The sequence below is a fragment of the Microtus ochrogaster genome, chromosome 19, assembly GCF_000317375.1.
Source record: "Microtus ochrogaster isolate Prairie Vole_2 chromosome 19, MicOch1.0, whole genome shotgun sequence".
NCBI lineage: Eukaryota > Metazoa > Chordata > Mammalia > Rodentia > Cricetidae > Microtus > Microtus ochrogaster.
Window position 1 is genome coordinate 52,049,189 of NC_022021.1, and position 26,481 is coordinate 52,075,669.

General features: G+C 48.3%; 1 protein-coding gene across 1 annotated transcript in view; it reads left to right on the forward strand.

The window, feature by feature from the left end:
• Lpcat1 (lysophosphatidylcholine acyltransferase 1) overlaps positions 1–21,873 on the forward strand; it is a 49,724-nt gene extending 27,851 nt beyond the window's left edge. Inside the window, exons 4-14 of the mRNA XM_005356709.2 lie at positions 3,450–3,562; positions 4,718–4,778; positions 7,090–7,148; positions 9,381–9,415; positions 10,661–10,715; positions 13,098–13,180; positions 16,418–16,543; positions 16,879–17,032; positions 17,348–17,446; positions 18,771–18,912; positions 19,820–21,873. Coding sequence (XP_005356766.1) covers positions 3,450–3,562; positions 4,718–4,778; positions 7,090–7,148; positions 9,381–9,415; positions 10,661–10,715; positions 13,098–13,180; positions 16,418–16,543; positions 16,879–17,032; positions 17,348–17,446; positions 18,771–18,912; positions 19,820–20,004 — 1,112 coding nt within the window. The 3' untranslated portion in view covers positions 20,005–21,873. The remainder of the gene's footprint in view (positions 1–3,449; positions 3,563–4,717; positions 4,779–7,089; positions 7,149–9,380; positions 9,416–10,660; positions 10,716–13,097; positions 13,181–16,417; positions 16,544–16,878; positions 17,033–17,347; positions 17,447–18,770; positions 18,913–19,819) is intronic.
• Positions 21,874–26,481: the final 4,608 nt, after the last annotated feature.

Below are 26,481 nucleotides of genomic sequence, written 5' to 3' on the forward strand. Positions count from 1 at the left end.
TAGATTTTATCAGTCTGATCAGTCAAATAAAGGATAATACTCCACATGCCTGGAAAGTTGGGTTGAATTCCAAGAATTTTTTGGACGCTAGATGAGGTCGTAATTGGCAGATATGTACTCCACCTCGATAACCCTGAACGGTGTCACAAGCCCCAAACGTCGCTGCATGTGGCCCTGGCAAGGTTCCAGGAGGCTGTTGGGTTTTATAGAATTATTATCGCTGTGTACAGAGGTTCTTCCTGTAGCTTGTACATTTCCTGGTCCACAGAGTGAATGGTGGTGGCAAGTTTATCAGAAATGTTCGTTATCCAAGTCCAGTGATGTGCGCCTGTAGTCCCAGCACTCCGGAAGCTGAGGCAGGAGGATCCATTGAGCCCTGGCTAGAGCATCGAGACCCTGTCTCTGGAGGGAGAGGAATATTGATTAGGCTCCAAATTTAGCTCATCTCAGTTGATTCCTTACCTAGATAGCTACCATGGAAGGCAGTGTGCCACATAAGGTACTGACCTGGGCATGCACCCCTCGAGAACCCAGGACTCGTTCTGGTTCCTATCTCAGAGCAGGCTTAGGTAGGCAATGGCCTGTCCCAACTTCCAGCCCTTTTTTGGAACCCTCTGACAGACAGCTCCTAACTCTGTTGAAGAGATGAATGTTGAAAATACCTAATTTTCATATCTAGGTCTGTCTGTGCCAGGAGTGTGACCAATCTTATACCTTTTCCTGTCTCTACATTGTCAGAATTCTGTGAGTCAACTTTATGTGTCTTAGTTAGGGTTAAGGTTGTTCTTGCTGTGATAAAAACCCCATGACCAAAAGCAACCTGGGGAGGAAAGACTTTATTTCAGCTTGCACTCCTGGTAACAACTATCCATCACCTAGGGAAGTTGGCGAGGCAGAAGCCATGGAGGAGTGCTGCTTACTGCATTGATCCCCATGATTTGCCCAGCCTGCTCTTTTAAATCATTCCAACAGTGTGCTGGGCCCTCTCCCATCAATCATTCATCCAGAAAATGCCCACATGGCCCACAGACTTCAGGGCAAATTTTTCTCCCCAAGACAGGGTTTCTCTGTATAGTCCTGGCTGTCCTGGAACTTATTTTTTAGACCAGGGTGGCCTCGAACTCAGAAAGCCACCTGCCTCTACTTCTGGGTTCTGGGATAAAGGTATGCACCACCATCACCTGCTTTGGACAGAGCAATCTTATGGCAAGTCGTACCAACCAGTACTCATTCATACATTGAACTGGCCAAGTAATATCTGGAAGTAAAACACTAAGGGAATGCCATCGCAGCTGTGTTGGGACTTCCAGCAGAGTTGTGCTGACCATTTGCACAGCATGGCCTACTGCCAGGGAGTTGTGGGCTTTCCCTTCCTGCCTTTAGGAGCAACTTGTCCATCAAGGCCCAGAATCATTTTGTCTGATGGAAGGAGGTGTATCCAGGAACCCTCAAAGATAACATCCTGGGTGCCCAGATGATCACTGTTACCTTGTCCCATCCTTGGAACGCTTCTTGCCTCCCTGTATCCATCCTCAGATTCACCAAAGGACCGGAAGGCATCTTCCTGTTGTGTGATGTTTTACTCTTTTGAGGGGCCCACCACCCAACTCACAAATAAATCACACGTGGAGGCTTATTCTTAATTATGAATGTCTGGCCTTATCTTGGCTTGTTTCTTGCCAGCTTTTTAAAAAATTATCCCAACTGTCTTTTACCTCTGGGCTTTTATCTTTCTTTATTTCTTTATACCTTTCTTTACGTCTTTCTCCATGACTTGCTGTGTAGCTGGGTGGCTGGCTCCTAGCATCCTCCTCTCCTTCTCTTGTTCCTCTTCTTTCTCATTTCTCCTTCTGTTTATCCTCTCTGCTCCTGCCTGCCGGCCCCGCCTATCCTTGCTCCTGCCTTGGTATCGGCCGTTCAGCTCTTTATTAGGACCATCAGGTGTTTTAGACAGCTTCACAGAGTTAAACAAATGCAACATAAACAAAAGCAACACACTTAAAATGATATCCCCCAACATCTTCCACTATCCGAGGCAGTTTTCTTATCCTTGGTGTCATAGACACAGAGAGTTTCTGTACTCAGCCCCGTGAAACATACTACACAGCAAGACCAGGTGAGCCTCAGCACCTCTAGGAGATGATGGCGTTTTACAGAAAGGCAGATAAAGTTGGGATTGTGATGTCACCCTCACAGCCAGCTGGGCAGGTTCTGTCATTCCTCTTCCCTTTGACTCTCGAAGTCATTTTAGCACCACCATGAAGTTGACAGGAAAGGATGAAACAATTGCTAGAACGACAAAAACAGCAAATTGATTCAAGACCTATAAAGACATGTCACTGCCCCTGTGTGTTTGGCTCTTCGGAAGAGTTATGAAGACACAGTGGGTTATTACAGGATTGAAGGGATTTTCTCTTTTTTTTTCCTTCCTTCTTTTTTTTAAAATTGTTTTCTTTGCTTTTTTGAAAACCACCTAGAAAGAATCACAGAGTAATCTTTTCAAGTCTCAAAATGATTTAAAAAGAATCTACAGCTAACATAGTCCTGGGAGATCAGCTGTAGCTGCCTGTTCCTTGCTCCATTTTTCCTCAGAACATGGACTTACCTGAGGGCAGTTCATGTTAAAACCTCTTCATAGTTTTTTTTTTTTTTTTTTTTTTTGAGCACTGTCCTATTTTTACATGCTCTTACTTTGGTGGTCCCCAACATTTTGGTCAGTTGAGCCCTGCAAGTCATGGCCATAGAACCTAGACCAAATGTAGAGACCCTGTGATGTCGCGATTACTCCATGACTGTGTGGGATCTCTAGGGTTCTTGCAGCAAAGAAGCAACAAGAGCCTGTTCTCGCCACTCTGGAAATCCAAGAGAAGGGCATTGGCAGCCGAGCACGTGGTGGCAGCTGGCATTCCTTGGTACTCTCAGGCTTGCAGGCATATAGCATCCTCCCTTGTCATGCAGCCTTCTCTTCCCCACCTGTGTTCTTAACTTACAAGGACGTCAGTTGTTCGTTAGGACCACCCTAGTTAAGGTGATACCATCTGAACTTGATTATCTGCAAACATCTCCAGTCAGGGTCACATTCCCAGGTGCCAGGAGTTAGGGCTTCATTCTTGACTTTCAGGAATGCAAGTTCAGCCAACAGTGGGGTCCAGGAGCACTTGAATCTCCTTGTTCTGCTCATAGAGTGACAGATCGTCTGTGTTTTGGTAGTGTTAGGTTTCCAGTATGTCCTGTGTGTCCTGGATGATGGTCTCGTGGACTGTATTGCTCCTCCAGGGTACTTGGGTTCTGGGAGTTCACTGAAAGGTCGCTCACCCTCCAGGCATCAACAAGGCCTAGGGAGGTAGGTGTCTTTGGGGTTTGCAGCTCACTATGGCCCCTGAGAGGTCTTTGTTCTAACCCTGTGGTTGGAAGCTATGGGTGCTGATAACCTGTCTTACCTCCTACAGCTCTGATAAGGTACATTCGGCCAGTGTTTGTGTCCCGGTCTGACCAGGACTCTCGAAGGAAAACAGTGGAGGAGATCAAGAGACGGGCACAGTCGGATGGAAAGTGGCCTCAGGTAGAGCTGTCCTGCTTGCTTTTATGGGCTCTCCCAAAAGATGTGTAATTTGAGAATGGGAGGAAGAGGAAACCACAAAGCCTGCCATGTCCCTTTCTGGTGCTGAAGTTGACGTTGTTCTGTTTGTGTTTGGGGAGTGTGTGCCTCTGAAACTATACTTGATGTTGGGCACTTTGGGTTTCAGTGTCTGGGCTTAAATGAAAATAGATTCCCTCAAGTGCCCACTTGTTTCATTGTGTGGGGTGGTGCCTTGCTGATTGCTGACCGAATTAACTGTGAGCCTGAGGAATTCAGCACTTCCAGATCCTGACCGAGCCTCTTGTCCTGTTGTCTGTCTCCTATGTCTGCATCCATAAGGTTTGCCTTTGCCCGTGGCCCCCGTAGGCCTGAGATGCCTTAATGTCACTCATGTTCAGTTTTTTTCTTTCTACGTGAGCCAACAGGTAGAGGTTAGCAGTTTTGAGGATGCCCTCAAAAATTCTGCAGATCTGGCGCTTAGGACCTGTGCCCACAGGCAGCCTCTAGGGAGGCTTCTGACTTGTAAAATGTGGCCAATGCCCCCACTTCCCCCTATACACAGGAGTTGCTCCCTCTTCTCCAAGGAACTTACCTGTGTTCTTTAGGCATGGCCCCTGAGTCCATCCAGCCTTCCCAATGGATTACCTTCTCATCAGGGCTCAGATCTGAATGCTATATGAGCTATGCTTTCTTTTCTATCATGGGGAGTTTTAGTTTGTATATCCTGCCTTGAGCAGTGAGTCAGCCATTGACATGTCCACAAGGACAGGAGTTTCTTCACGCTATAGTTGTGGCCAGTGGCTGCACAGTTTTCTGCTTGTTCCCAGTGTCCCCGTTCCTCATGGTGTGGTCCCTCATCAGTGCCTCCACTCTTGGCTTCCGTTCTCTCCTGTGATGTATGTGTGACTAAGAACCACGGTGTCCTTCACTGCTCCTTACTTTGTGTTTATAGCATGTTTCATTTCACTCCTGTTCCCAACCCTGACGGGGGGCTTTGTGAAGACCCTCCCCTTCCCAGGAGCCATAGTCTAAAATTACGTTAGTAGTAGAAAAAAAACCACGTTGGTAGGTGGGCTTCTGTGGACTCTGGATTTAATTAAGTCCTCTGATTTAATGCTATCTTTTTCCTATTTTAAGATAATGATTTTTCCAGAAGGAACATGTACAAATCGGACCTGCCTCATTACCTTCAAACCTGGTATGTAGGTTTTTGTTTGTTCTGTTTTTTTTTTTTTTTTATCTTTGTCAGAAAGAGGAAGCCAGCCATGACTTTTAAAGTAGTGGCATCTGTGGTGATGGAAATCTTTGTTGTCTTTTATGACAAGTTCTTAGCGGCATTTCCAGAAGTCACAGGAAAGTCTTGGTGTCTGAGCCAAGAGCTGGAGTGTTTGCAGGAGGATGAGGAGGCTTTGACTATCCTGAGGTGATAATGTTTGCCTGGGCTCTGAGTTCCTGACCAGTGAGGCCCTCATGTGCTGAGATCTCTGCCCTCTGGCCTACACGCTGCCCTGGGCCCTGGCAGCTCCTATTGACAGGCGAGGTCTTCCAGCCTGTAGCTTGCTCTTAGGTTGTAAGGCCTTGAAAGCTGGTTCCAGCACCACAAGAGAACGGTACTCTTTCTCCAGGGACATGAGCAGTGATCCATCAGCTGGGACACCCCCTCATGGCACTCCCCAAGCCCCGCATTGGGATTGAGCTCCTGGCTTTAGTAGCATAGTTGTTATGATGGGGTACAAAGTCCACTCCTGACTCTGCCTAGTTAAAGTTCTGTATACCCTGGGAGGTGTAAAAGGTTTACCCCTTGATCCTGCCGTAGTTCTTAGTACTGTTAAGAGGAGGGTGGACTCATAAGCTCTTTGCATGAGGTATGCACACCATCTCCCACAGACTAGGTCACCCTGGGTACAGCTGCTAGTATTCTGCTCTGGGCTACATCAGACTGCTCTGTCTTTGAGGTTTTCCAGCTTCATGGTCTTTCCATTCTTTTTAGTGCTGAATGGTAATCCGGAGTCTTCCACCTCCCCAGGCCACCCATTTGTTCTGCTCCTGTGCACACGACCGAGCCCTCCCTTTCTTGACATAGATAGTGGTAGCAACTTTGATGGGCAGAGATAGAGTACAAGAAAGTGAAATCTTTCACTCAGTGTGCCCTGGGTTGCTCTTTCTAAAATACATGTAGGAGCTAAGGGAGCGTGTGTGGCCAAGACAAGCCTAGCTGCAGGAGAAAGTCCATAACCCACCTCAATTGGGCTCCTCACCCTGGGTATGGCCCATAAAGGCCCCCACCAGGCCATGTCCCCAAAGCCATGGGCAGAGAATAAATAAGAGCCTCCCCAAGGGTAACACATATCATGGGGGAGGGGAAGGTTGTATGTTGTATGCCACAGTTACCAACCAGCGCTAACTGTGGTGTCCAGATATGGTTCACTCCCCAGACACCTGCTATTCACCAGCGTCCAACCAACTGCTGTACTCCATGACACACATGAAGCCTCCATGTGGCCTCAACTTTTGTGCTTTGGAGTCTGGGAAGAGCCATCACCTCCTGTGGGTATCCCTGCTGCCAGTTGCTGTTTAGGCACATGACACCATCCCAGCTCCTGTTTCTCCCTCCTTATACTTGCCTTTATGGCTATGCGCGTTCAGATGCACATATTCACCCAGGTTCTAAGACTGGAATAAACATGCAGAAAATTTTCCAGGGCTACAGAAATCCTAAACCAGCACCATCACCATCCCTGAATTAAGGAACAAAGGGGTGTCCGGAACAACCAGAGAACGTTCCTCTAGGACATTCTCCTCCCAGAATGGGCACACACCCTGATGAACAATGATTTCCATGAGACTCTGCACTGGTCCAGAAAAGCAGCACAGGGCCCCTTGGCTAGGGCCATCCCGCATGTCTAGGTGCTTCTGACACCTTGGTTTTCAGAGGTGTGGGCCTTCGATCAGCCATTATTAAAATAGAATAGAACTTCATAACCCAGTCTTGTCAACTTATCAGGGAATGCATAGCCAGGATATAGATAGGATAGGAGCCTGGCAGGGTGATGCTGGGGCCTCTCAGGTGATATTTCTCCAATGCTCAGACAGAGGCTAGTCACACTTAGGGACAGGGCTTGACTAGAACGTCTTACCCCAGGTGAGACCAGGTCTGCCTCATTCTGCTTAGTGCCCTACCCTAGATGCAGGTAACGAGCAGTGTGTAGAAACCAAGGTCAACAGAGCAGACCCATGGAGAAGGGTTCTGAGGTATAGACACCCTGGAGACCCTCACCTTTTGTTTGGGTCTGTTTATTTAATGCTGTCACACTGCACAGCAGCTCCTCTCTTCATGGGCAGTGCAGGGGTGTAGGAAATAATCCAGGAACCCAAAGAATGTCTTCACTGACCTGGAAGGCTGGCACAGAAAAGCTGTTTTTACCAAGGGCAGGAAAAGTACCACAGCTAGGTCCCACCTTCTCATGCTTCCTGCTGCCAGCAACGAGACCCTGTATTTTCCTTGGCAGGTGCGTTCATTCCTGGAGTTCCTGTCCAGCCTGTGGTGCTACGCTACCCAAACAAGCTGGTGAGTCATGTTCTGGGACATGTGTTGTGGGGGGAGGGGAGGCGTTCAGGAGGAGTGAGAGCTGGTTAGGTGTTTTGGTTGTATCTGGATTGCCTTGTCTCTGCGTCCTTTGTCCATGCACAGTAGTTAAGAGAACAGTTGGTATCATCACATGGCCTCAGCCCAGAGAGGGAGGGGCTGGCCCAGCAGGTAGAATCCCAAGTGTCAGCCAGCTCCATGGTGTATTCGTGACAGTCTGGAATAGTCTCAGCAATGGCACACAGAGTTGCACCTTTCACAGGCCCTGAAGCAGTGCCCTGCTCCATGACCCATCCCAGCTTTTAGTGAGACCCCCACACAGACAGCACTCAGAAGCTGCAAAGCCTGGCTCCCTCTGGGCTGTTTTAAAATCCAGGGCTGCTTACATTCTAGAAGACTGAGCAGTAGGTAAGAGATCTGGTAACTTGGTTATGCTATGCTCCCTCTGCTCTAGTTGGAAGTCTCGCTGACTTGTTTTAAAGAAACAAGATAAGGCAGGACAGTTGGTTCCAGAACTCCTGGGTAACCTGGAAGGACCCCAGCTCAGAGGAGGGAAGAGCCAGATGTGGGAGTTGGTTTTGCCATTGGGCCTTTCTCCCAAGTGTCTTTAACACTCTCCCAGTCCCTGGAGAGAGGCATGAGGTCCCACCTGTTTCACAGATGCCAGCCACAGTCTCTCCCTTCTGTTATGACTTTGGGAGCAGGTGTTCTCTGTCTTGATGGCGTCCGCAGTTAGAAATGGCCAGTCTAGGGGCTGGAGGGATGGCTCAGAGGTTAAGAGCATTGCCTGCTCTTCCAAAGGTCCTGAGTTCAATTCCCAGCAACCACATGGTGGCTCACAACCATCTGTAATAAGGTCTGGTGCCCTCTTCTGGCCTGCAGGCATACACAGAGACAGAATATTGTATACATAATAAATGAATAAATATTAAAAAAAAAATTAAAAAGCTATTGAAAAAAAAAAGAAAGAAATGACCAGTCTATGAATGTGAGCCCCAGGGCCCTGAGTTGGCATTTCTTGGTGGAAACAGTAAGGTGGTGCTTACTACAGTGGGCTCTCCCTGTCCCCAACAGTTGATTACTGTGACAGCCGAGGACAGTATGGAAGGAAACCTCTCAGCTCACAACCTAGTGGCAGCAATGTAGGCAGCTCACGGACACAGTCTCCTTCCTGCCTGTGTGGGTACCAGGCCTGCCTGCCTGAGCGTGAGGTCACCAGGGGCAGATGGATAGGCAGTGGGAGCCGTCTGCACCATCAGTTACTAATACTAACATGACTCTGTCACGTACTGCTGAACCACGGAAGAGTCTATTTCCTGTCAGTTTCCTGAGGAAGGCCCTGCCCTCTGCTGGACGTCAGCACACCCAGGAATAGAGCGGCCTGCCAGCCTGTTTGTAGGAGTGAGGTTTCCATTCTGAGTTGATTCGTTGGCCTGGTGAGGCCATAGTCCTCACTGGTCCCCCAAGAACCTTGGAAGTTTGGTTATCCAGAGAAGCAGGAAATTTGCCTGTGTTCATGTTTCGAAGGTTTGTGTGAGCTTCCTCAGCTCTGTAGCTGCAGGATGCACCCCCGCTGCCAGAGTTCTGAGCACAGAGTCTGCCCCAGGGAGCCAAACCAGGGTAGTAAGAGGTTGAAGATGGCAAAGGAAAGTAACCGTGTGAGGTGCTTGCCTAGCTCCTATGAAAATATTTGGTGTAACTTCTAAGGTAGTTTCTGAAGTCCTTCTGGGCACACATACAGTGAGATAGCTAAGTCCCCTGGTGGCAGGGCCCCCCTTAAAAAGCCCAGGGTTGATCTGGGAGGAAGCATGTATGTAGTAGTCATGGTTGGACATTTGGGTGCAGGTTCAGCCTTGGAATGAAGCTACAGTGAGATCATGTGCTCAGGTCCAGGCAGACTTTGCCTGAGGAAGCATCTTCGAGTGGGCAGGGGATACTGAAGGGTTGGGAAGTACAGACTAGAACACTGGAGAGAGGGGTAATGGGTACCAGCCTTACTTAGGCCACTGTTAGAATTGGCACCCTCAGAGGTGCTACAAAAAAGATGGCCGTTTGAGAGATTGGGTTATGGAGGGCCCTGGAACCCAGGGCACCAGCTGCTTTTACTCTGGTTATATTAGTGTGAGAGGAAAACAGCTCTGCATCCCTGGGCTGGATAAAGATGGCCCTCATGATCTGGCTCTGTTTTTGATTCATCTGCTTTCTCACTCCCAGGACACCATCACATGGACGTGGCAAGGACCCGGAGCGTAAGTTGGGCCCCGTGTCATCCTGTCTGGCCTCTCGTTCTATGGCTGCACAGACCTCTAGTGACTCCCTGTGCTCTCATTGCTTTTGCAAATGTGAAAATTACTCTTGACAGCAATTAGGGTTGGCCCATTGTGAAAAAAAAAAACTAAGTGTTCCGTGTGGCTGTGTAATTAACTCCTGGATTTTGGGGACGTAAGTTCCTTGGCGCCAGCACCCATGGGAAGGTAGCTGAGCCCTTCCCTTACCTATCTAGTACACCTAGTACTATCAATCTGGCAGCACTTGGTGTTTGGGGATGGGGACTTTTGTATAGGCAGTAGGATTCAGGGAGTGCTAGGTGAGGGAGGCCTTCTAGAGTTGGTATCCTTATCCTCCCGGAACAGACACAAGGAATCAGTTGTCCTGTGATTATCAACCCCACGGAATTAGAGAAACAAAAACTACAGCAGCTGAACTTGGGACACCAAGGCAACCCATAATACTGGAGCTGCCATTTATGTGCAGGGAGGAGGAGCCAGCTAGGGATAAAACTGGCTCAAGGGCTTCAGGGAGGAAGTGAAATCAGGTACCAGCCCCTCCCTAGCCTTTCAAGGTATTTGTATCACTGGCTGGGGAAGTGCCCCTGCAGTGACTTCAGACCACCACTTCTGAGGTTGGGGGGGGTGGACTGGAAGGATTACTTGGAACTGGGCTCCAGTGCCTTGTCCTGTGCACAGACTGGCATGTTAGGGCAGAAAAAGATTGGCTCAGAATTAGGGGGTGACTTACTGCCAGGAAGAGAGAAGAGAATGTGACCTCAGGGATGGGGATTCCAGGAAACTCTGTAATTCCATGCAGTACAACAAGTACCGGCAATACTACTGAAGATCCAGGACCCTGGAAATCAGGCAAACCAGTCATAGCATGACTTAAAGCTGAAAGTCTACCCTGCATACATAGGGAGATGGGCATCCTGGAGATAAGGCTGTCAAAGCAGGAGGGCAAAGGAAGCATTATGGCCTTCTAAAATAACCAAAGACCAAAGCAAATATCTAACCAGAAAAGTGATTAGCTAATAAAATCATCTTGTTACATTCTTTTTTTTTCCTTGACCTTTCAACTTTGGAAGGTTACCCTTCCTTCCAGGTTCACTGCCCCGCAGCACCTCCTAGAGGCTTTGGTCAGAATTTGGAGTTATTCAGCTATAAGAATTAGGAGCCTAACTTTGTAAACATGTTGTAAAATTATTCAATGCTGTTTTTAAGGTTGAAAATCCTGTGGCTCACTTTGTGCCAGTTTCAAAACCAGGTGGAAATTGAGGTGAGTGGACATAGTGTTATGTAGTGTGGGCAGAATGCAGCATGGGTGTGGTGGGAGTGGCTTCTGGCCCAGAGTCAGTTCTGCTAAGCTTTGTGAGATACAGGGTTCCATTAGGGTCTAAACTGATGCAGTGTTTGAATAGTATTAGACTTGGGGCTGTGTGATACATTGTCACAATATTACATAGGGGTCTGTATGGATACAGTGTACTACACTGGGGTCTGTATTACAAAGTATTAAACTCAGTTGTGTGGATACAGTGTCACACAGTGTTACATTGGTGTCTCTAGGAATATAGTGTTACAATGTTAACCCAGAAGGATACAATGTCATAAAATGTTGCACAGGGTGTCTTTTTGGTTGTATATCATACAATGTTACACTGAAATAAGTTTGATACATTGTTAAAAAAACTATTAGACCAAGAGCTGTGTAGATAGTTACATAGTATCTAACTTACACAGATAATGTTACATATCAGTCCTTGAGGATCTTCTCATTTGTCTGGGTCCAAGAGGAACTTTCTGGTCACTTCCTCTCTGTGGCTTTATGTGCTCTGTGTCATTTAAATACATTTGCATAGGATTTTTTTTAAAGATTTGTTCATTTTTATTTTGTATGTATGAGTGTTTTCCTGCATGTATATCTGTGCACCAAGTGTATGTATTGCCTACAGAGACCATAGAGGTTGTCATGTCCTCTAGAACTGGAGTTACAGAAGGTTGTTAGCTGCCATATGGACGTTAGAAACAGACTCCCAGATCCTCTGAAAGAGCAACAAGTGCTCTTAACTGCTGAATCATCTCTTTAGCACCTGGGCAAGGTTTTTAAAAATTAAAAGGAAACTAAATCTGCCATTCGTTATTTAGGTGATTGTTACCTAGAGTTTATAACATTGATACATTTTTTTTTTTTTTTTGCTGGTCACCAGTAGTGGTGTACACCTTTAATCCCAGCATTCAGGAGGCAGAAGCAGGTGGACCTCTTGAATTTAGGCCTATGTGATCTACAGACTGAGTTCTAGGATAGCCAGGTCTACACAGAGAAACCCTGTCTCGAAAAACAAACAAAAAGGGAAGAAGAGAGAGAGAGACCGAGACAGACCGATATTTTCTTTTTATCTTCGTTACTACCTGATACCGATACAGCTAGATTTGAATGGCTAAATTTCATTCTGTCATCATCCTGTTTAGCATTGGTCATGGAATATAACCTACACAGCTCTGAGCTGCTGGCAAGTTCCTAAGTCCTAACCCACACTCTTGGCTAAAATCAACAAACACAGTCATATATGTATAGTCTGTAGAACTTTCTCTGAGTGAAGGGAGTGGTGATTTTATGGGGCGGGGTTGTTTATTTATTCAGCTTTGGGGTTTTTTGTTTGTTTGCTTCTTTTTCTCAAAAAAAAATTCTGATGGGCCTGCATCTGAAATCAGAAATGAGTCATACACACCTTTGTATTTGGTGAAACAGCCTGCTCACTTGCCGTAAGTACTGCAGAGGCATACAAAATGGACAGGTGAGCTACTTTTCCAAAGAGCCTAGCCCAGAGAGTGTGTTCTGCTGCTCTGGATATTTTGGTAGGCTCTTCTGTCAGCTACCAGGAGAAAGCAAGACCAGGCCTGAGAAGGAACATGATCTTGTCGTGGCTGGGACCCCTGTTTTGTGGGCAGGCCTATTTCAGACATGGTCTCTCCTTTTCAGATAAAAGACTGAGAAAAGTCCTACAATATGTTTTACGTGCTCTTCTTTGCATTGTTGGTATGTGGTGCCAGTGTTAATGTGAAGACCATTGTAATTTTTAGGAATTTCTAAAATGTGAAATCTTACATGCACATATTTGGAATTGACAGGCTTTCAGAATGCTTCTATATTCCTAAATACCTTTATTTTAAGAATAGGAATCGGGGATGGTCTTTTGCTCTTTCATGCTGGTAGAGTTGGCATCTGCATGGGCTACTAAGTCATTTAAAATGCTATGTTTTTAGGCTGATTTATCACAGAGATGTAGTAGATGCTAGCTGCCAGGAGGGCTTCAGGTGTAGAAACTGCAGAAGTACTGTCTTGTGTAATACTCAACACAAAACTGTCACTGAGGGATGGAGATATGCTTGTGATTAGGAGCTGGACATTGTGGCCTGGGACAGTGGGTTCTCCAGCTTAGCAGTGCTGGGCTGTAAAAATTATAGGTAGAAGTGTATGTGTGTGCACAATGATGTGCACATATGCATGTGGGTCTAGATACATGTGTGTACATTGTGAGTGTGCAAGAATGTATGGCCGGGCTCTTCCCGCCTTAAAATTGTCACAGTTACCATTTATGATGACCCATGGAATCAGTGTCTTGTACTAACAGAGATAACACAGTTTTTCTGTCCTTAGTTCCTGCCCGTGTATTGCCCTTCGGAGGAGGAGAAGAGAAATCCTGCCCTATATGCCAGCAATGTGCGGCGCGTCATGGCCAAGTGAGTGAGCAGCCGCCGGTGGTGCTGGGGAAATGGGTTTGTGCAAGAGTGAACAAGCAGGTCCTGCGTACGCTAGCGGTGGAGTGCGCTCCGCCTTGGGTTTGTGTCTCCTACTTTTATCTGATGGTGTTTTGACTTGTTTAACATTTAAAAGATGGTTAATCTGTGCTTCATTTCGCAAGTTTCAAACCTGCCGTAGTCATCAGTGAGGCTGCCGTGTTTTCTGGGGCATGCACTGGCCTGGGCAGGTGTCAGCCTCAGGTCACAGCCTCCTTATACGGTGAACAATCTGCTGACACTCTCGCTCCCCCTGCTGGAGGAATCGTACTGTCCGTGTGTTTAATCTTCTAGGGTGACCTGGGCGGCCACCTGACTCTTGGGCACAGTAGAGAACTTAAGCATTGTTTTTGCTTTCTGGTTCCCGCTAGTCTGGACAACAATCGTGTTACCCAAGGTTCTCCCACCTTCTGAGCCTCGTTTCTCATACATGTACTTAAAACTAGGCTCCCGTACTACTTATACACACCAGACAGTGATTACCCCACTGCAGCCTCAAGTGGACAGCCTTGTTGCTCCCCCCAAGGGACCGTGTACATGGAGCTGAACTCTAGCCTCTGCCAATGGCAGCTCCAGGAACCTTTGAGGTTCCTCCACCTGGGAGTGGGGGACAATCCTACCCCTAGTTCTTGACACAGACCTGGAAAAAGTGTTCTGGGAGCACCTCTAATGAGCCTCCTGTGGTTCCTGCCTACTTCCCCCTCCCGTCTCTTGACGGGCATGCGCCCAGGCTAGAGCTGGGTTGCTGACCTGCAGTTGACCACAGACAACTCTGAGCACGTGCTAACTAAGGGAATGCTCAAGCCAGGCCAAGGTCCCTGCATTCCAGTCTTCAATAAAATAATCATTTTGAGGAGGTCGACGCCTCCTGAGTTTCCCCCATCCATGTTGACATGTCTGTTAATGTCATCCTTGCGTTGACGAGATGTCATGGGTGTAGCTTCTCTAATAGTTCTAAGAGACACAATCTTACAGCAAACTCCCTACTCCTTTGACTTTTACAATCTTTCTGCCTCCTCTTCCACGATGATTCCCGAGCCTTCAGTGCAGGAGTTGGTTGTAGCTGTATCAGTTGGCACTAGGCTCCACAATTCTGTATTATGACTGATTGTGGTTTTCTATAGTAGTCTGAATTGCAAAGAAAAGTTTCTTTGATGAGGGGTGAGGACTGCACATACTTATCTGTGGGTATACGGACATATATCTAGAATATAGTTAGGGATTATGTCTGTTTAATAAAGTAGCCATTCTAAGTTCTCCGAGATTCATGGCTGCAGTAGCCCTAGGCAATTGGCTAAGTTTCCAGCACCAAGCATGGTTTTCCTCTTGTTGAGCAGGTCTGGTTGCCACCAAGGTATGTGTGCTGCTACTGCACTGTTAGATGCACCAATCCAGTGCCATGCTAGTCAGCGTTGTGGTTCCTAGGCCTCATGGCTGAGTAGGACTGATGGGTCCAGCTCTCCAAGAAAAGTAGTGTTCAGGAAGGAGACTATAAGGTCAGATCCAACACCTGGGCGTCTGGGCCCTGTATGCAAAGTTCCTGCTATCTTCAGCAATGGGGACTCACTCGCTACCTTTGGGAACAACCAAAGGCAATAACAGTAGCCTGTGGTGTTTTGGAAGTCTCTTGGACAACCCTGACCAATAGCCCAGATTGGAAAGCCCATTTTCCTAAAAAAAGATTCTCAAGGAAGTTTTAATGAGTTTTCTTCCATAAATGTGTTTAATACAGGGGGAAAAAATTTTTTTTTTGGCTTTGTTTTGTTTTTTATGAAGTCTGACATAGCCTTTATAGACAATTCAGTTCTTAGGACAGGACCTGGACCTCTTGCAGCGACCCTGTGGGGTGATTCTGTATGGCTCCTCTGAACCCATTAGAGCTGAGGGGCTATGCTACACTGATTGCATGTAGGGTGTACACACATTACAGTTGTACAGACCACAGTCATGCATGGTATCAGTGGGATGGTAGCAGGAACAAGCAGCTGCAGATCTGGACAGCTTGTGTGCCAAGAAAGGGAGGTTTGAGGTAGCCATCAAACATACATGTTCAATGCAGGGCTCCTGTGGGGCTGGGCATTCTGCATCGCCACTCCTGGGCACTCAGCACACTCACCTATGCCTTCCGTCAAGGCTTTTGCTGGCCACAGACTGTTTCCTCTTTCCTAGGGCTCTCTTGTAAAAGTCCCATCCTGGCTGGCTCTGGGGAGCATTCCAGCTGCAGGGTGTCGGTTCCTGTTTGGGACTTTCTCTCCATGTTCCCGTTGACAGACCATGGGAGGAACCTCCTTCCTGGAGAGAACAGTGGCTTTTCTTGCTTGCCTGTATCCAGCTCAGTAACATGGTGGCAGAGCTGTCGACACCCTTAGACCCAGAAGAGTAAGCCTGGGATCGTGGACCCTCCCTTCCAGCTCGCCCCACGTTCCTGAGACTCCACTGGGAACATGCCATGTCACCACAATCCCAAGCGGCTGCTGGATGCCAGACCTCGTCAGCTGTGTGCACCCAGAGCAGGGTCTGATGAGCACTGATGCATCTGGGGACGAGAGTTGAGAGGTTTCCCTGCTAACCTGAGTGCTTGGTGTGTGTGCTTCTGCAGTGACTTTGCAGGAATCCTGTTGGTGCCTGAGCACTGCCAGCCAGTGTGTTCACGGCATGTGCCATGCAGCAGAACTCATTGTTTTCAGGTATCCTGGGCAGGGTATGTTCTTGGGAAGTGAGAGTCACTCTTGTTTTGGCTTCTCTCTGTGTTCATAGGCATTTCCTTTCTTGATATATAAGTTAAAATAATGTTTTCTGTGGCTAAAATAGCACACCAGCAAGACATCAGCAAAGGCCTAGTCTAGAGCTCCTATTGCACTCCCCAGGAGGGAGGACCCACCCATCATGGTCTCTGGCAGGCAGGGGTGTGTGATGAGGCTCAGAAGCTTCCCCCGAGGGGAGGCCCATGTTAGCCTGGCATCTGAGAACTGGGTGTCCTATAACTTTGTGCCTCCGTGACCTCTGGGCTTTCTTCTTGGCCTGGGCCAGTCTGTTAGAGCAGTGCTCCCCTGAAGGCTGTCCGGAGCTATCCACCCCGGCTGCCCTCGGACCCTCTTCCCTTGCAGCTGCTGTGGTTCCTCCTACTGGTGGGTGAGGGTCAGTGGCATGGAGCCTGATGGCAGGATCCCTCTCTTGTAGGGCTCTGGGAGTCTCGGTAACCGACTACACCTTTGAGGATTGCCAGCTGGCTTTGGCAGAAGGACAGCTCCGCTTGCCCGCTGACACCTGCCTGCTAGAGTTCGCCAGGCTCGTGAGGGGCCTCGGGTGAGTGGCCTGTAGCTCTCAAGCCTTCTTGAGAACCAAGTGTTGCTGAGGTTGCAAGGGACCTGTTGGGTTTCGGATGTCATCAGCGGGCCACATAGAAGGGCTTTAAGACTCTTTCTGGATACCAGCCAGGTGTATGGGTGCTACCCCTGTACACTATATGGGAACACACCCAAGGGGCAGACAGTTAGATGCAGAGACAAAACCTGGCATCTTGTAAACTGTGAGGACACGCCAGGCTCAGAAACTAACTTGCTGCTTCTTTGTAGTAAGTCTCCTGTTTTGGTTTCTGTGCTATGGTTTTATCGATAAATCTTTCCCGTGTTTTTATTTAGACTGAAACCAGAAAATCTTGAGAAAGAGCTAGACAAATATTCAGAGAGTGCAAGGATGAAGAGAGGAGAGAAAATTGGGCTTCCAGAGTTCGCAGCCTACTTGGAGGTTCCTGTCTCGGATGCCTTGGAGGACATGTTCTCACTGTTTGACGAGGTGGGTCCACTGGGGGGCTTGGGGCAAAACCTCTGGCTTGTCCACGTGTAAGTGGTCCTCAGTGGAGTAAGTCCAGCAAAGATGCTGGCTAGCCTGTTCTGTAAGTACAGGCAGGCCTTGGCTTGCTTTCTGGCGAAGCTTCGCGTTTGAGAACCAACTGGGGTTTTAGCAAGCATGCCCGGGATTCATCTTCCAAAGCATGCTTTTCACACATGTAGAAGTTGCCACATCAGGCTGGGATGAAGCAGTTAGCCAGAAGGTCCCTTGTGACATGCTGGCAACTGAGCCGTCACCGAATGTGCTTTTCTTTTGCAGAGCGGTGGCGGTGAGATAGACCTCCGTGAATATGTGGTCGCCTTGTCCGTGGTGTGCAGGCCATCCCAGACCCTGGCCACCATCCAGCTGGCATTCAAGGCAAGTAGATTCCCTGAGTGGGATGTGTGCGTGTGTTAGTTATTCTTCTTATTACTGGGACAAATTCTTGGCAAGAAGCATGTTGTAAGAGGAAAAGTTCATCTAGGGCTGTGGTTTGAGGAGATACAGTCATAGTGGAGAAGCCATGGAGGCTGGGCTGTGAAGGGCCTGGTTGACGAGCGGCTCTTGGTCCAAGCCTCTCACAGCCGCCTGAGAGCAAGTGTGTCCTAGCAGTCACGCTGGGGCCACGTCCCCACTGTGGTAGGATAGCAGGCACCTGCTCCTTGTTGCCATAGATAGCTTTGCCCCGTTGCACCTACTCCTTGGGCCAGATGCTACCTCTCAGGCTTCCCCAGGCTCCCCACCTGCACCCATCCTTGTCCTGTAGCCCTGGGAATGTTAGACAGTATTGACAGGGACAAGGTGTCAGTGGGGTGTCCTGTAACAAATCTCAGTGTCCCATGACTTTCTGGAAAGACAGAATCATCTTTTCACTAGGTCTAAATAAAACCCTAGGCAGACCAGTGAATGATTCCACCAAGTCCAGCTTTGCAAAGCAAATGAGTTCATTAGGTCCCTTGTACAGCACTGCAGCACCCTGGGATCTGGTTTAAGGATTTCGATGCCTTCCTCACACCACAGTTAGGGCCAAATATCAAGGTGTAAAACAGCTTTGTGACCGTAAGAAGACCCAAGAGATGTTTACGCTCCTACATTCTCACCCCCCTTGGGGGTCCCTTCTCGTTTTCCATGTTAGTGCCACTCCTGTAGAAAAACTTTCACGTAGGGGCTTTGGAGACCCCTTGTCCATTTTCCCACACAGTGTAGTTTTCTGGTTAGACATGTATGTAGACTTTTGGTCCTTGCGTTCATCAAAACCATGGCCTCACAACCGAAAGATGCTGCAGTTTATCCTTTGGCCACTAGGTGGCAGGGGAGGCACACTGTTCTGTTTGGCTGGGTCTTGCTACAAGAGCCCTGCAGCCCCAGCTTGGCCCTAGCTTGGCCCTGGCACACTGAGTCCTTCTGCTGCTCCCTGCTAGAGCTGAGTCTTCACTCCATCTCTACTTGTTTCTCTGCTCCCACAGTTATGGCAGCATCCATGTCTCACCCAAGACATGTTGCATGTCCATGAGGGACCTGCAAAGGACAGTAGAGACAGACATGCATGCCTCTGCCTGGTACTTGTAGGCACCACCCTCTCAAGGGTGCCAGCTGTTTTGACAAGGTGGGAACAGGACCACTGGGGAAAATGTACCAGACCTGATGAACACCAGAACAAGGACCCCCCCCCCCCAGGGTAACTCTTCGCTGTCCCTTGCAGATGTATGGATCACCTGAGGATGGCAGCATAGATGAGGCCAACCTGTCCTGCATCCTCAAGACCGCACTGGGTGTATCAGAACTAACAGTGACTGACTTGTTCCAGGCTATTGACCAAGAGGAGAAGGGAAGAATCGCATTTGGTAAGTGGAGTCAGAACAGTGTTGCAGCTCACAACGCCTGTCTGCGCTCTATGCGCTACCATACAGTTTCTGAGCTTCAGGCAAGGGGCTGGAGGTTGAAACACACAAACATACACAGACAGAGAGACAGACACACAGAGCTCTAGTCACTGGTAAGAAGCCCCTTATTCAATAGTACCATGGAGGCTTATATACCCCACAGTCAGGTGGGCCAGCAGGTGAAAACCTTATCCTCTGATCCTCAAGGCCAAGGCAACACGTGCTCGCTCGTGAAGCAGAGCTGGTAAACAACTTTGACACAGCTTTCAGTAACTCAAATCAGAAGGAAAGTAAAGATCTCTAGCAGGGAAGAGCAGCTAGAGGCCAGGACTCCAAATGGTCCCAACACAGTGTTGTTCCCAAATAGGGGTAGGATTTAGTGGACACTCCAGCCCAGGTATGCAAAAGAGAGCATGGCCTCAGGAGGCTTGGGGATGTGAATGGAACCCCTTCCCCATCTCCATACCCTAAGCTTCCCCCTCCCCACATAGTAATGGATCCCCTGAAGAAGGTTCTTCTGAAACCCAGAAAGACACGATGATCATGGGTCCAGTTTCTCCCTGTGATTTAGAAGCAAGCTTAAAGTTTAGAGCCCACAACCAGGCAAAGTTGCAGGGGCTTCTGACCTGGGTACCCTTGTGGGGAACACCCACCCCAGCTGCATTGGAGGTGCTCTCCAGGAAGCTTCAGCTGGATGCCAACACCCACAGCCTTTGGCTCAGGCCCCTCTGCCATAGCCTGCTCTTAGTCCCTGACCTGAGGAATTCCTGGTCATCACACGGGTGTTGACCTTTCTGGGGGAATCTCTGACCATTGGCTGGTGATGAGGCTCTCTCGGTCCCAATAATCAACTTCCTTGTCTTTGCAGATGACTTCCGCGAGTTTGCAGAAATGTACCCCAACTTCGCGGAGGACTATTTGTACCCTGATCAGACACATTTTGACACCTGTGCACAGACACCCCCAGCACCAACTCCCAATGGCTTCTGCATTGACTTCAGCCCTGAAAACTCAGACTTTGGGAGAAAGAATTCTTGTAAGAAAGTGGACTAGAATGGGCGATTCTGGAGGGATGAGGCCCCTCCTGCATCACCGCCCGACTCCAGTGGCCTGGAGCCTGTGTGTGTGCTGTGCCATCTGCATCTCCCTGTCTTCCCACGCCATCTCTTTCTGTCTGCAGACCCGAGGTCCAAAAGACTTCTGATGTATTTGTTTTCTGTCTCAGGGCCCAGCTGGGCATTTGCAGGGAAGCTGTGTGTATATCCCACCTGCCTATTGCAGGCAGGCAGGCGGGTGGGTGCTCGGGACCTCCCTGTGGAGCGGGACTCCACAGGCTGAGTGGGCACAGGTCTGGCTGTGTGACTCACCTCGAATATGCTGGTCTTGAGTGTGTGTCAGGTCTTTCTCCTTGTTGTCTGTATGGTGTGCACAGTGTGGGGGTCTGCACACACACGCTGCACACACCTATCCTGGAACAGTCACCTTGTCCTGCTTCCGTGCCTCTGCCATCTCTGGCTCACCCATGTGAGGGGGCATCACCCGATGATAAGTGTTTCTGTGTTTGTGCAGGAGCCTGTGACTATTTTATAAACCTCACTTAGGTACTTTGGAAAACATTCAACATTTTTTTAAAAAAGAAAAAAAAAAAAGAAAGAAAATTGGTTTTCTACTCCATTTTTTTGTGTTAGCTTATGGATATTTATTTCCAGGCTTGTTTTTGATAGATTCTGAGGCTGTCTCCGGTGGCCACAGTTTAAAGGGTCTCTCTGCCCTCCTCCCATTTAGGTCCACGGGACGCTTAGCCACAAAGACTGGCCCCAGCATCCTCTGCTTTCCTTAAGCCTTCCTGAATCCCCATCTTTTTTTTATATAAACATTGCCAATTCGGTATTTCAGTTTCAATATAACAAAATCTACTTCATGTAACTGGTGAGAGCATTGAATGTGAGTAAAGAATCAGGCAGTGGGAAAGAACTGGAAGGCATCCCCTTGTCTTGATGGTGTCATTATGATGTCATTCTAGACCTCGGAGCAGACATACTGAGATGAGCCAGGAGGTCCTCTCCTAACATAGTGACTAAGGAAAGCAGCCACCCTCTGAGCACAGGTGTCCTGTGGGGATGACAGCAGCAGGGGACAGACCACACAGTTTACTGCGCTTGGCCACCCCTTGAAGTCAGGAAGGAACAGGGTCCAGGCTATCCACTTTGGCATTACCTGGTTTCATCTTTTTATATGACAAACTCATCCTTAAAGCACAACAGTGACCGTAGGTTTAGTTTGTTTTGTAAGCAATGGTTGCTTTGTAACTTTGTTTTTTACTCCTAAATTAGATTTTTACATCCGGGGCATTGCTATAAAAAATGACCACCAGGTTAGTAAGTGCAGGAACAGGTGTTTACTAACTTTCTCAGAGAGAGTGTTAGTGTGTGCTTCCCCCAAGAGAAATACGTAAACAGAGCCCCTCAACCTCAGCCACACAGCGCCACACTGCCGCAGGATGGGCAGGGAGCTTGGATTCTGGGCTCTTAGCTTGTTAGGTATGAATGAAATGTGAACACAGCCTTTGTAGCCACCGGGTTGGTTTTTATAACTGTAGAGTACAAATTTCCAGAAGAGAAAAGCCACGAGAAGGCCAATGAAGGAGATGAATGAACTAAGATGTCCCGAGGTTGGGGCTCTGCCCCTCCGTCTGCAAGTGAAGGATTCCTGTGGAATGCCCCTGGGCACATTGAGAGAATCCTGAGCAGACCTGGGATGGAGTTCATTCTCCTGATTACTCTTGTTAGCAACCTCAGTCCGCGCTCAGAACTGTGAATGTACAGAGCAAGCAGGGGCTGGGGCTGTGCCCGCCCTGCCTGCAGGCTCCTTTGGGGTGCGGTCTTCAGGTTTTCGGTGGAATAAACACAACACAACGTAAAGTTGTACAAGCTTCGGTGTGTTTTTGTTAAATGCCTCTCAGTGGAAAGACCACAGGTGGAAAGATGGAAAGCCCGTCGAGGTGAGCTCATCTTTTAGGCTTGGAAAGTGCCTGCAGCTGTGTGCGGAAGCTTTCCGGGCAGTGTTGGCGCCAGGAGCTCCACTCACCCACATGAGACGCGCGTGCATCTCTTTGATGCAGCAGGCTGATTCTGTGTTTCTTATGTGCGATGCGTGTGTAACTCTTGAACACGTTTGTCAGCAGACTCATCCCGTGGGACCACTATAAAAGATGGAGAAACAGAAGTAAAAACAACAACTGAAGACCTACACCCTCGAAAAGGTTTGGTGAAGGCTGAGGGGATAGCTCAGCCGCTAAGTGCTTGCTGCAGAAGCCTGAGACCCGAGTCAATCCCCAGAATAAATGACTGGTGTTTAGCAGAGCAGTGGGACACTAGGATGTCGGCGTGGGCCCCATGCAGCGAGAAAATAGGGTCTAACCTGATACTGTTTCACAAGCTTTATTTACACCCTGTGTTTTAAGATTCATTTTTATCAGTTTTATTATGTTTATGTGCACATGAATGCAGGTGCCCTTGCAGGTCTGATCAAAGGTGTCAGATACCCTACAGCTGAAGTTACAGGTGGTTGTGAGCGGTCCCTGTGGGCGCTACGAAGCAAACTCAAGTCTTCCAGAACAGCAGCGGTCTTTCCTGCTGAACCATCTTTCCATCCCTCTCCTTTGTGTTTTTTGATGAACTTTTTTTTTTTTTTTTTTTTTTTGATTTTTCGAGACAGGGTTTCTCCGTACCTTTTGGTTCCTGTCCTGGAATTAGCTGTTGTAGACCAGGCTGGCCTAGAACTCACAGAGATCCACCTGCCTCTGCCTCCTGAGTGCTGGGATTAAAGGCGTGTGCCACTACCGCCCAGCGAACTTGTCATTTTTTAAATGACCGTCAGCTCTGACACTAAGTATATTTAAGATTTTTAAAATTTGTTTTGACTTATTTCTTGAGACAGGATCTCACCAGCTTCAGCTGTCCTGGAACTAATTATGTAGACTAAGCTAACCTTAAATTCACAGACGTCCGCCTACCTCTGCCTTCAGGTGCTGGGATTAAAGGCATGCACCGCCATGCCTGGTTTGTTTACAGTTTTTTTAAAGAGTCAAACCAAGACATGAGCTGCATGCTTTCCTGGCAGAGCTGGTTCAGGAAGAGGTCACCTGTAATCATTTTGTTCAAGAACACGGGAGATACTGCAGCTCCAAGCACACACTGGCCACACACATGCAGGGCAGCAACCAGGCAAACTACGTGTTCTACATGGAACCAGGGTAGGGAGAGCCAGCACCTATCACTTGTACCCCAACCCCCCCCACCCCCACCCCCAGCTTTGCAGATTGTAGGTTACCTTCCTGTGCGTTTTCCAGCATGGTTGCTGAAGTCATACCTATTAACACGAGGCTATACCTTCTCCCGGGAAGATGAATTCCACGAGCCGTGTCTCCACCTTCGGATGAGCTGAGTTTGGTCAGGAGCCAATCTAAACATTTTCTTAGGGAAAAGCTGAGTTAAAGTCCATTTCTGCTCACCATTCCCTGTCTAAAGTGATAGGGGTTCCCGAGAAGTGGGAAGAATGAGTTTAACCAATCAACCATCCGATGTGCAAGTTCACACACAAGCAGGCACACGTGTGTGCAGGTATGCACAAGCCCAGTCGAGCACTGCATAGTACCATGGCTGACCCGTCCTCATCCCTATGTCTCACCATAGGATGGCACGTGTTCACAGATCTCCCAGTACCTATCTACGCTCCCCTGACCCCAGGTTTGGTAGCACCCTAGTCCCGGTCTTAATCGTGACAATGTCAATAGGCACATGGAGAGATACTGGACTCCACAGGCAGTGATGGCTCTCCCTGCCTATTCTATCCAGTTGCACGACAGTGGCCCTTTGTCATCCATTGAGTCAGGAGAGAGGCAACACTCCAGGGCTGACAGCAGTTTCACTTGGTACAGCACTTGTCTTAGGGTCCCAGGTAGAAACCTCTGGTCTTGGGGACAGAGGCTCTTAAGCAAAGTATTCCAGCATGAAAGGAGAAGCAGAATCTTGGGCAGGGCCTGTGGATTTACCCAGGCCAAGTTACACAGTAACAGATAAGGGCCACAGAGAGCTGAAGTCAGCAAAGAAGATCTGTTTCTCACACAGACAGGGCAGCTCTGCCTGCGGCTTTGTTTGATTTTGAAACTAATTTAATGACAATGTTTCTCCCTTTCTTCCCTACATATCCTCCCAGATACCCCTGCCCACTGTTACTATCCCTGTCCCAGGCTGACAGACCAGCCCCTCCCGAGACTGCCTGTCAGATGGCAGGAAGGTGAAGGGTCTTCACTGTGTTGGTGTTTATCAGTCACCCTCCTGCCTCACTGGGCAGAATGGTCACCTGGCAATATCCAAGGTCGTAGGCAGGAGTACAGCTGGGTGGAGGAGGACTTTGAGAAGGCAAAGGGAGCACAGTCACCAGGGCATCCCCAAATATAACTGAGCCATTGCTAATTTCTCAGTTACAGGTGCTTTTCTGGCCACGGTTGTTAGCCATGTGCACCAGTCCTCAGTTACGGCACCATGCTGACTGGGGAAAGGAGTCCAAAATCGCAGGTCCACCTCCAATGTCAGCCCAGCCCTGCATCCTTCAAGGCTTATAGCCATGAGTGGGGGATGAACAGTCACGAATAGGCCCCTCACTGCACTTCAGGTCATGTTGGCAGGAAAACCTGGAAGCCGAATCTGTACTTGGGGTTCGTATCAATCAAGGAGACAAACCAGTTGTGATGGAAAGTCCAGAGCAATCGGCCTACTTGGGAGAGCTGGCGGATCTGAGAGTGGTGCCCGCTTTAGGTCTGGGAATTGAAGCACGACCTCGACCAGGCTAAGTAGTTACTGACCAGCTCCGTAGCTATTCCACATTTGGTCCCCTTCTTTTCCAGCCACTTGGAAAGGATCTGTGAGATGCACACTGGAAGAGACGAACTCATGCATACCATGTCACACCTGAGAAAATCTTATTGGATGGTGTCCTGAAGGAAGAAACAGGAACCTGGCTGGAGCTTAGCAATGTGCAGTCCCCGCAGGCAAGGGCAGGAAATACAGAGAAAAGAAATGAGTAGCCCGAGAAACATGGTCAGATAACCTTTCGGGGACAGAAAAAAATATCTGACAAGATAATAACCATAATTTCCCCAAAAATCTATAAATGCAGACATAAAAGAGGCATCTCGGTGAGCACCCAATCGAACAAACACCAAGCAAGCCAGGTTTTGGGAAAGGCGCTTGCCACTAAGCCTGATGATCCCAGTTTGACCTCCCATGACCCACATGGTCGAAGGAGAGAAAAACTCCCACAAGTTCCCATGTGTGCCTGGCACAGTTTCGCACTCACACGCCACACAAACACACAATGTAAAATAATCTGAAAGGAAAACATAAGGGTTTCCAGGAAAAATGTGTGCGCTCCCAAGGCACAAGCCTGCCCAGGTGTTTGCTGAGTGCCCACTGGCTAGGGTCTGATAGCTGTCAGCCAGCTCCTCGGTGAATACCAGCTGGCTTCTCAATACCATTCCACTTCTCAACGAGAACCAAAGTCTCAGTGACTAGCAGCCAAATTTTCCATGACTGGCAGATGATTTCTCAATGACACAGCCAAACTCTCAGGGACAACCAATTTCTCAATGACCAGAGCCACCTCAGTGACTGCCAACAAATTCTCAGTACCTGCTGATTTCTTGGTGACTGATAGCTGTCAACTCCTTGATGGCCACCAACTACTCATTGGCCTCTGACTATGCTAGCTAGATAGCTGGTGGCATCCTCAAAATTAAAGAGAGAAAGAAAAAAAAGCCAGCCTGGAATTCTGTGTTTAAAAATACCTTTCTATCGTCAAGCAAAAAAAAAAAGACATTTTTAGTAAGCAAAAGCTGAGTCAGTGAGCCAGTTCATCATTGCCAACAGTGTCAATCACAAAAATACAAGAAGCTGAGTTGAGCACAAAAGCTAGGTATTATCTGAAGGGCATTATCTGAAGGTACACTATTGAAAGGTGTGTCACAGCCAGGAGAGGCCAAGTGCTAGGATTAAAGTTGGGTCAGGATGAGTATGTCTCTCATCTACATGAAGCTGCCCACAGACAGAACTGAACTGTGCAACCCACTCAGCAGCAAGCGATGCAAGCTGCGTGCCAAGAAATGGTGACAAGAGCCTCAGAATGGTGACCAGGGCCTGCCTGTCCGGTTCTGTGAGAGCTAGTTGGGTGCTGGCTCACTCCTGAGCTGCAAAAAGTTGCTTCAGGTCAGAAGGAACAGGGGATGAACGTGCCTCTCCAGAAGGAAGTCCAGGGCATAAGGATCTTAGGGGTGAATAAATCTATAGTGTCTGGTGTCGAATCAAATCGGCATGCAATCAGCAAGTCCTTCAGTCCCGTGCTGAATGAGAGGGTTTGGAAATCTGGGTTCAAACCAAGGAAGAAGAAAAGGTAGTTAGGAAGATAATAGCAAAAGTTTTCTTCACTGTTTAAATCTCTTTTGGAGGATGGTCTCCTGTTGTCAAGTTGACA